This window comes from Onychostruthus taczanowskii, unplaced genomic scaffold, assembly GCF_017590055.1.
Source record: "Onychostruthus taczanowskii isolate IOZ18803 unplaced genomic scaffold, ASM1759005v1 scaffold72, whole genome shotgun sequence".
Lineage (NCBI taxonomy): Eukaryota > Metazoa > Chordata > Aves > Passeriformes > Passeridae > Onychostruthus > Onychostruthus taczanowskii.
Window position 1 is genome coordinate 2667665 of NW_024505008.1, and position 9618 is coordinate 2677282.

Sequence of the window (9618 nt, forward strand, 5' to 3'; positions counted from 1 at the left end):
TTTGTAATTTGTAACACCTAATACATAATATGTAAAATTTGCCAACAAATCTGGACATTAAGAAAGGGAGGTTCTGAGATTTACTGCAGGAAATGTATTTCTGGCGTGGTCAGTGGACAGCAGCACAAGGTTTATTACTTGAGGTGAGACAGGTTCCAGAAAGATACCTTCCGGCTGTCAGCTGCAAAACACAGAGAGGATTGACTTGGTGTTCTGCACCTCAAAAGCCAAGAGCATCTCACTACTACCTGGATTGACTTTTGGAAGTGAATTTTAGGAAACCTATGCCTTGGGTGGAGGTCAGTCTGCAGGAATCCTGAGGATAATCGCTAATGCTGTCCTGTTCAGTCTTGATGACAAGGACATTGCCATTTATTCATTTAAAAACAAGGTCCCTAATAGGAAAGCCTGGGAAAGTTCCCTAGGGACAATTCCAGGCAGGTTGTATTGACAGCAGGAGAGGCAGGTGCAAGCATATTGTATCACACAAGTTCTCCAGTTAGAAAAATGAACCAGTCTCTGAAAAAAGTCCTTTATCAAAGGGCTATTCATGGAAGTTGTCTTGATGATTAAGTAGTTCTAATTGTGCATTTTGGAGGTAGGGTTTTTCTATTATATACCAGATGAGAGCTACAGAATTTTGTAAGCTGAGTGAGATCTTGTAATTTTTTCCTAAAACATCTTTGTAATTTGTTCCTAGAACTATAATGGGAAACCTGTACTGATTGCTGTAGTAACACAGCCCATAAGGAGCTTTGCTAAGTGAGGAGCCAGGGCTCCCACACATCATGGTGTGTCTGTGATCCATTGCACAAAGCCAAGTCACAGGAACATGAGCAGACCCTCAACCTTCTGTTCATCCCAAATGCCTACAGAAAAGGGGAAAAGAGCAGGTGTCCCCCGAGGATAAAGGGAGGCGTCCTACACTAAGTGACACTAACATAATGTTAGTGGAGACATGTCAAAATTGCCAGGGAAAAAAGAAGACAAATGAATACAGGAAGCCAGAGCTCATTATGAAAAATATGGCTTGCAATTCAGGTAATTGCAATTATTCATCCAGAGAAGCCAAAATCATGTAATCACATTGATTGAGAACGTAGCTAGTAGTAATACTTTAAAGTGTATCATGAGACTATTTAGATTTAAAGCCACATTATCCTTCTGGATAAATGTCATGCAACACTTTTGAGAAGGCAGTGCCTTCATGGAACAAATATGCTGACCCAAGCTCCCCTCAACCAGCGTTCCTATGGGACATATGTATGAAATTATCATCTGGTCTTTCTCTCTTCACTGAATACAGGAGTTGGAGAGCCATAGCACCCTTTTCAAGATCCATTAAATCTCCTTCATACCTCAATTTTGCAGAATGTGATGATCAGCAGAGTTTTATCAGAATAGAGTCTGGGACTCTTAGTGAGAATGTTTTTATCTGTGACGTTTTTTGGAAAAGTAATGTCCTGGAACTCTCATGGGATCCCAGAAATTATCTTCCTTTATTCATAGATAAATAACCTTTACTTATTTCAGGGTTTTTTAAATTTTTTTTTCTTTTGACATCCAGAAGGTTTTTATTTCTTTTCTCAACCACTGCTGTTGCATATCCCTGTCTTCATGACAGACTGTTCTACCACCTTTTTTTTTTCCTAGCCCTCTCCTTATGCACAAGGATAAGTTTCCATCTTTGCATAGCCATGCACTTGCCTTTTCATTTTCCCCCAAAGCTGAAAGGCACTTTGCTGAGGAGTGCACCTGTACCTCAGACAGAGGGGAATGTCCCTGTTCAGCCTTTAACTCCTTGTGCTATCCTTACAGTGGAATAATAGGGAGGAGGTAAAACAAGAAAGTCTTAGCAGTAGTCTTCCAACTATTGTATCCTACTCTACCATGATGTTGAGAAGGGAATGGAGATTGCCTGTGTGAGTACATTTGGAGAGTAGGGAGCCCTGTGGGTTTTTCCTGATGCAGAAACTGGGGTTAGGCACTGATATTTCCAAAAAGCAGAGCAGTTGTTCTCCTGGCAGATGTGCACTGCTGGGAGAGGTGAAATTCAGCAGGCAAGTGGTCAAAGCTAGGACCTCCTTTCCTTTCCACTGACACTGGATCCAAGTCCAGGCCCTCCCTGATGAATGACAAATGCATCCATGCTTCATTAGTAGACTCAGTTTGTTCTCCCTGGTGGAAACTGACACTTCTTCCACTGTCCTTTACTCTTTATTGGCTTTGTTGGCCGACCTCAGTTCTGACTCTTGTTAATTTTTCTTTAGTACATTCAACTGGACTGTCCCATTCCTGAGCTGGCTGGCAATTTTTGCCCTCTCTGTGTTCACCATCATCCTATATTTCATTCCACTGAGATACATTGTCCTTGTCTGGGGTAAGTAAAGCCCTTTTAAACTGTCTGTACTGCTTTAAAAACCTGTTTTTAATGGATGACTTATACTGGCACTACTTTTTTTGGTATTTATGGTCATGAAGCTCCCCTATAATGGAATTAGGCATGTTAGTTAACAGCAGCAGTGTAAATATTTAGGCCCACCTGAAAAATGCATTTTTCTTGGCTGGCATTTTATATTTAATCATGCTATAAACATGTAGCCATGAGGATTCTTCATATATCAAAGTGTAGCTTTGTCTAGATATTACTCTGATTTATTTTCACCACTTATACAAAAACAGAGGCATTTCAATCTATATATTGCATTTAGGACAATACGCCTTTTTTAATGCAGTACTTTATCTTGTGAAAGTGTATGCAAACATAGCAGCAAGAAACCTGTTTAAGGGGTCACCTTTAGTTAGACAGATGGGAATATGAGGTATTTGGTTGGTTGATAATGAACAGAAAGCTTTCACTACATGTGCTTATGTCTATTCTTTATACTGATTTTAAAAAGCTACTGTTACCACATCTGTTGTAAATAATGCTCCAGGTTTTCATTTGTATATCTTTTCATACATCTTACACCACCAGCTGCTGTACCCTTACCCAGTAGCACAGATGTTTAAAGAGCACAGTCTCTGTTACATCAGTGGCCAGATTTTCTTTCTGAAGAATAGCAGGCACCCTTTCGTGAAAAAGTTTTGAATTCAGGGGACAGCATAAAATCATTGAATGGACTCCAAAGAATTTATTTTTTGTTAATCAGTCAGAATTTGTAATTTTCTTATAATATTTTCTCAAATGATCATAGCCAAAACAATAAAGAAGATTATGAACAAAAGTATTTCTACATAAAAAACAAAAGCAAGCATATGGGCTTCCTTTCTCTTCCTGTCTTTGACTTTTACTTATTCCCCCATACCATGAACACCAGCATGATATGGGGGAATAAGTAAAAACAAAAGACTTTTGTCTTTTGTACCAGCAAGTTCGAAGTATTTGTCTGTAATTTTTCAGACAGGTCTGACATCCTGCTTTTTTACATCAGGTGTGATACAACAATCTGAATTATAATACCCCTCCAAGGTCCACATAACTGTAGAGCCAGAACTGTTCTTTGAAAAGCTCATTACTCATATCCCTGGAAGTGTCACACTCCCACAGAAATATCTCCGTTTCAGATAAGGCAGAGTCTCAGCTCCCAAGCCTCCCAAACCGTGGATGGATAGCGTAAGCATAAATTATTATAAATGCACCTTGCACTCTCTGCATCTCTTCCATCCCTGTCTTCAAGTTACGTAGGCTATGAGATATAACTTCAAGCCCCTTGGTTCACTAGACGTTTTGACTCCACATTTTTCTCTGCATTTCAGTTCAGGTGACTTCTTACTCAGCAAGTATATGTGGATCCCTTCTTTAGGAATCTTTTTCTCTTGTGTCATGACAGAAGACCAGACAGGTACTGCAGAGGTGCAGGTCCTACAATCCAGACCTCCTCAGGGTTAAATGAATTCTCACAGAGCCGTGTCATGCTGAGAACAGCTTTCAACAGCTGTCCCTTCAAAAATTGCAGTATTCCAAACACCTACCTATCTTCTCCATCACTGCATGTTTCTAGCCTCTCCTGTGTATATTTCTTCATTCTATTCATCCATCCTGGCTGTGGGGAGCCATTGATTTCTCTTTTTTGACTTACTTCCGTAGGAATGTTTGAGCTGGTCTGTAGCAGCATCTGTCCATTTTGTTCTTTGGAAGGCAGATATTTTAAATTAAAATTTCTTCATATTATGTGTCATCTTTTGTATAGCTGTCTTTCTTCATGGCATCCATAGGGTCTGCCCCTTTCAGTCTGCCCTAGAAAGAAATTCTCCATCCTTTCCTGTCCGTTTCTCTCCCAGTGAAGACTACCGGTCCTTGAAGATGTGGTGTGTTAGGTGGGGTGGAGCAGAAACCACCTCTCCATCCCAATCCCACTTGATGAAGTGCTGAGTCTTGGTAATAGCTACAGCTGTTTATGTGGAAAAAAACTGTAATTATTTTAATCTGAAAATTTTCAAACTGTTGGAAAAGACCAATCTCCTTGTTGTATTCTGCTTCTCCTGTAGTGTCTCCTCTCATCTGTGCAGTGCTTTTCCTTTCTTGAGGTTTCACACACTGACTGGTATTTTTCTTTATCAGATGTGATAAAGTGAGTTCATACCACCAGAAATCAGCCATGGGTGGTCCAGCGGCCATGTGCACTGAACAGTGATGTTCAACCTTAAATTTTGCAGCCACTTGCTGATGCAAAACATCTTCTTAAACAAAGATGTTTGAAGGTCAGATGTTCCTTCTGAACACTCACTATCTGACACCACATAAAGGGAGGGCAGCATCTCCTGTCTACTCTGCAGAACTGAGGATTCATGCAGTGGGAAGCTCTGGGTGTAGTTGACACTGAATCTTGCATGCCCTATCCATGTCCTTGCTAAAGCTTTCTGAAAAGTCTGGGCACCAAAGACTTTGTGGAAGATAAACTATGTTATTTTATATCTGATAGAGCCTGGATAAATTACACAGAAAGACATATTTTTAATAGTGTCCTAGCTTTCTCCTGCTCACATGAGAGTCAATGCAGTTTGCACCATTCATGTCCATGTTTTAGACATGTTTTCCCAGAGCCCACAGACCTCATCTGACATCTCAAAGTGTATGAATCTGACTTGGTATGTAATTAAGAAAATATGTCTAATTTAAGCCTGCTTCCTGATTATTTTGTGGACGATTTTTCTTGGTGCTTCTGAATACTAATTCTCAGTTATAAGACCATGGCATTATAAGAACATGATGCCTAAGGGAGACATATCCTCTCTTCTCTGCACTGCCATCAGCTAGTCTCTGTCTTTCATTTCCACACAGAGGTTTGTGTAAGCTCCTCTAAAGTTCTCATACGATGCAGACTTCATGCTTCCCATATGCTTCCTTGTTATTAGCATGAAAAATACTTTCCTTGAATCTTCTGGATGTTATGTGAATCTTGTGTCCACCAATTAAGCCCATTTCTTCTCATCATCTCTGTTACAGAAATTAAATACTTTTTATGCCTCTGTTTTTCCCAACTTCCTCATAAAAACCACAGTTTTTGTTACATTCCAAAAAAATATATTGAAGGAATTTGAGAATGTCCCTAGAACTTTCGTATTTTGAAACAGGGAACCACAGAAGCAAAGTCCAACCTTTGGAGCCCGAGTTTACAATTCATTCAGTACTACTGTCAGGATTCAGAGTGGATCCTAAAATCTGTCTTAAAACCTTGCCAAAAGTATGTATCTCTTGACATCTTATATCTTATGATAGTAACATTTGAACTTTCACTTTTGCAGGCATCAATAAATTTACAAAGAAGATTCGAAATCCATATGCAATTGATAACAATGAGCTACTTGACTTTCTCTCCAGAGTCCCTTCTGATGTGCAAGTGGTGTGTATATTTATTTGATTTGATTTGATTTGGTAATTTTTAAAGCAGTTGTTTTGATTTACTATTATGTTCCTTGGCAGAAAGAAATTGCAAACTCAAGCTGAGGATAATCCATTAACCAGAAAGAGGCTGCTAGATCTTTATCCAATGGGAAAGAAGTTCCTGCATTGGTTGTGCCTCTTAGGATCCTTAGAAACAATCAGTAGAAGGACAAGTATTTGTGAGATGGTAGCTAGAGCTTGTATTAAACAGCATCCAGCAAGATGTGAATCTGACTGGGATAAGGCACTGTGTAAGGAAACACTGGAGCTAGGGCTCTCAGAAGGCAGAGAAGGAACAGGAAGGTCAAAAAATGGAAGAGGCAGACAGCATTCCTCAGCACTCTGAAAACACTTTGGCCTTTCCCTTCCAAGGGGTGAAAGCTTTTGCTGTGTCCACAGTTCCACTGGGCTCATAAATTCCTTTAAAAAAAAAAAAAAAAAAAAAAAAAAAACAACTGGTTGTGAATTACAAGCTTTTATGTTGCACTACACAATCCCCAGAGAGAATGCAAGATTTAAGATAGTATCAAGCACATAAATAATATCCAGTGTCACAAAGATTATAGACTTCCCGAATTTCTAGTTTCAGTTCAGAGCTGGTATTAAGTAGGAGATATGGGTGCAAACACTCACTCTGTATCTGATACCCTCTGTGGCAGGCATTTAGAAATCACCAAGCTATTAAGAAACATTATGAAGAATGGTATCCAACATGGTCAAGATTATAATGTTTAGTCTGCTAGATCTCATGGAGAAAACAAAAAAACCCAGTCTTTTCTAAGTTTACATCAGCATGCGGTGTTATTTCCTGGTAGGATTTTCCTGGTGTTCCTGTCTAGATCTGTCATTCTGGTGTTGGTGAATCACATTTGCAAATCCTGTATTGCTTTTATGGGGAAAGTCTTCTTTTTTTAACCTTTTATCCCCGGACAGAAAAAAATTATACCTTTCTTTTTTCGTAACAAGTGCCACCTGACAATTTTCTTTCTGAACTTTGTGTTTAAACAGATGCAATACCATGAACTGAAACAAGATCCTACTCACAGCCCAAGCAAGAGAAAGAAAAACAATCCTACCTAGCCAACTTCATGTGTTAAGGAGACCAGCAGTTGCAAGGGGAAGACAAAAGAGCAAGCCTAAGAAGCATTTCCTTTCTCTAAGATTTTTATTTATCTTGCCTTTTTATGTAGTGGAGAGATTTTGTAACAGTATTAAAAGGTGGAAAATGGTTTCTGGTGTAAAATCTATTTCTCATTGTAAAGACATTTGTTTCAAGTAGGTTTTTTGTCATTTTAAAGTCTTGTTAGAAACAATGTAACAGATACAATGAGTCAATCTAAAATGGAGACTATATATTGCTACTTGATGGTCAAAGATACATGAGATAGTCAAATCATGTGAACTAAACGTACAAAACATCTAAATCTGACTCAGAAATTTCTCATATTTTATTTGTGAGCATTAATATTTTTATCCAGTAAGTCACCATTACAACTTTCTATGTTTTATATATTACAAGAGAAATACAATGTAGTGGAACATACTGCACTTAAGTTTTAGCAGTTTTTTTTAAATTTCAGACCCTGATGTTAACTCCTGGTGCAACATTTTTCTATGTGGTAGGGCTGTTTATAAGACAGTGAGAAACACCAAGTGAAAATCTCTTTCTGGAGCTCCCAAAAGCAGTTCCTTCTGTCTTTATCATTCCATTGTAAGACCTAAAAATCTCTGTTTCAAAATACTGCCAGGTTTGTAACTGATTGCCTGTCATATTTTTCTACATGTACCAGTAGTCTTCATTTGTACTACATAGCTTAGCTCTAATGGGTAAAACTAACTCCATTACTGCTTTGGGTGTCATGCTATGAACACTTTTTGTGCATATAACTATTTTAATATGGATATCTTGCAAAAAAGCTTTTTCATTCAAATTACAAGATCATATTAATATGCTTTATGGTATAACATTGCCTGTTACCAATGTGAAATACTGTGCAGAGGAAAAAAATGCAGTTGTGGTAAAACTGATATACCAGGGTTTTTTCCTTAGTTAATACTGTCAGTTCTTCTGATACAATATTTCCCTACTGCATGGAAACTGCATTATCTTATGAATTACATGGAACATAGATGAGAAACATTTACATTTCAAATGTCTTAGTGGCCACTGCATAACGAGTACTTGGGGATATATTCTGGTAGCTGCATGCAGACTTCCAAACTCAGCTCCCCAAATAGTGAGCGGAGACTCATTCCTGAGGGACTACCTGTGCACAGCTCCTCATTATTAGCTCCCAGTGACATTAAAGGGGATTTTTGCCCAGGGGAGAGTGACAGGACTGCATTCTCCAGGGGGGCTGTGGTCCTCTCTGGATTACCTCTCACTGGTTGCAAATGCAGATAAAGTTATATTGCACTATTCTAAAAATACTTTTTGAAAAGTCTATTTAGAAATACTTCGCAAGAACATGTGAATATGTATTTGTCCAAAGAAATATGTGTTAGTTGCATTGCTCATGAAGGATCATCCTGGATTTCTTTGTTTTGCAGATAAGATGATAGCCAAGTTCTTATGTGACAGTTACTTTGATCTTTCTGTTTGTACATTTAAAAGAATGCCAATCAAATGAATCGTCTACAGAAAGCCTTGGACTTAAACAAGCTCTTGTTACATCATGACTTTGAAAGAGTTTAATTTTGCAGCTTGTGTAACCTTTTGACTATATCCTACCTGAAGAGCAACATACTACTGATGAAATCAGAAGCACTGGTCAGCCTATTCTGTTTTAAAAAAAAAACAAATTTGTGACTCAACAAGATGTGAATGTTTGTTGCCTGTTGTCAGTTTCGCACATTTCTTTAATACACTGCAATCCTTGTACCTTCTTAACGTTGCCCACCAGCCTGCGTGTGATTTCTTGTCTTTTTTATTGTACACCATTTCAAATGTCTACTTTGGTGGTAATATCTCAGCTGGTTATGCATGTTTCCAAAATTAAACACACTTCTAAGCATCGCTCAATTAGATATTCCGAAGCCTCTGTCTTTGAAATTCTATGTTGTCGTTTTTCCATGAGTGCTTTGATGGGCAAGTGAATTTCTTTGTGCAGGATTATAGTATTTTAAGTTCTATAACACGCAGGGATGGGCTGGGGGCAGGGGGAGGAGAGACAATAAGCATCTGTTTGTTGAAAAACAGGGAACTCCTTTTAAATGCTTCAGTCACTCAAAACTGATCTCACTGATAATATAACACACAGAGGCAAGGCTAAGAATGCTGATTGATTAAATATGATTCTCCTGCCACAACAAGACAATTTAAAATAAAAATTTAAATAGTTTGTGAGTGAACCCATTTTCACTATTTGCAGTTTGTCCATGCTGCTTTGTGTAGGTGGCCTCTGTTAAGAGCCAATCCTCTCTTATGCCATGAATATTCCAACATATCTTCCTTTTCCAAACTGATTCTGAAGTCCATTTTTAACCTGTTGGATTTGGCAGGTTTATTCTGAAAGCAACTTGTCTGTTCATAAACAATCAAAAAAGAATAAGGCATTCACAATCATGACATTGTCTCTGTTCCCAGTAAATAAAATTTAACTTTATGTAAGTTCATAGAAAATTATTATTTAGTTGGGGTCCATATTTAGATTGGATGTCAGAGCACTCAGAATTCACTAAAGCTGATTAATCTGAGAGGCTGATTGTTACATTCCTGCTGATAACTCACA

At 38.3% G+C, this 9618-nt stretch overlaps 1 protein-coding gene across 1 annotated transcript in view; it reads left to right on the forward strand.

Annotated features, from left to right (window-relative positions):
- Nucleotides 1-8892, forward strand: part of LOC121345382 (multiple C2 and transmembrane domain-containing protein 1-like) — a 50732-nt gene extending 41840 nt beyond the window's left edge. Inside the window, exons 5-7 of the mRNA XM_041422216.1 lie at nt 2271-2380; nt 5749-5846; nt 6896-8892. Of these exons, the coding sequence (XP_041278150.1) occupies nt 2271-2380; nt 5749-5846; nt 6896-6967 (280 nt within the window). The 3' untranslated portion in view covers nt 6968-8892. The remainder of the gene's footprint in view (nt 1-2270; nt 2381-5748; nt 5847-6895) is intronic.
- The last annotated feature ends 726 nt before the right edge of the window (nt 8893-9618 follow it).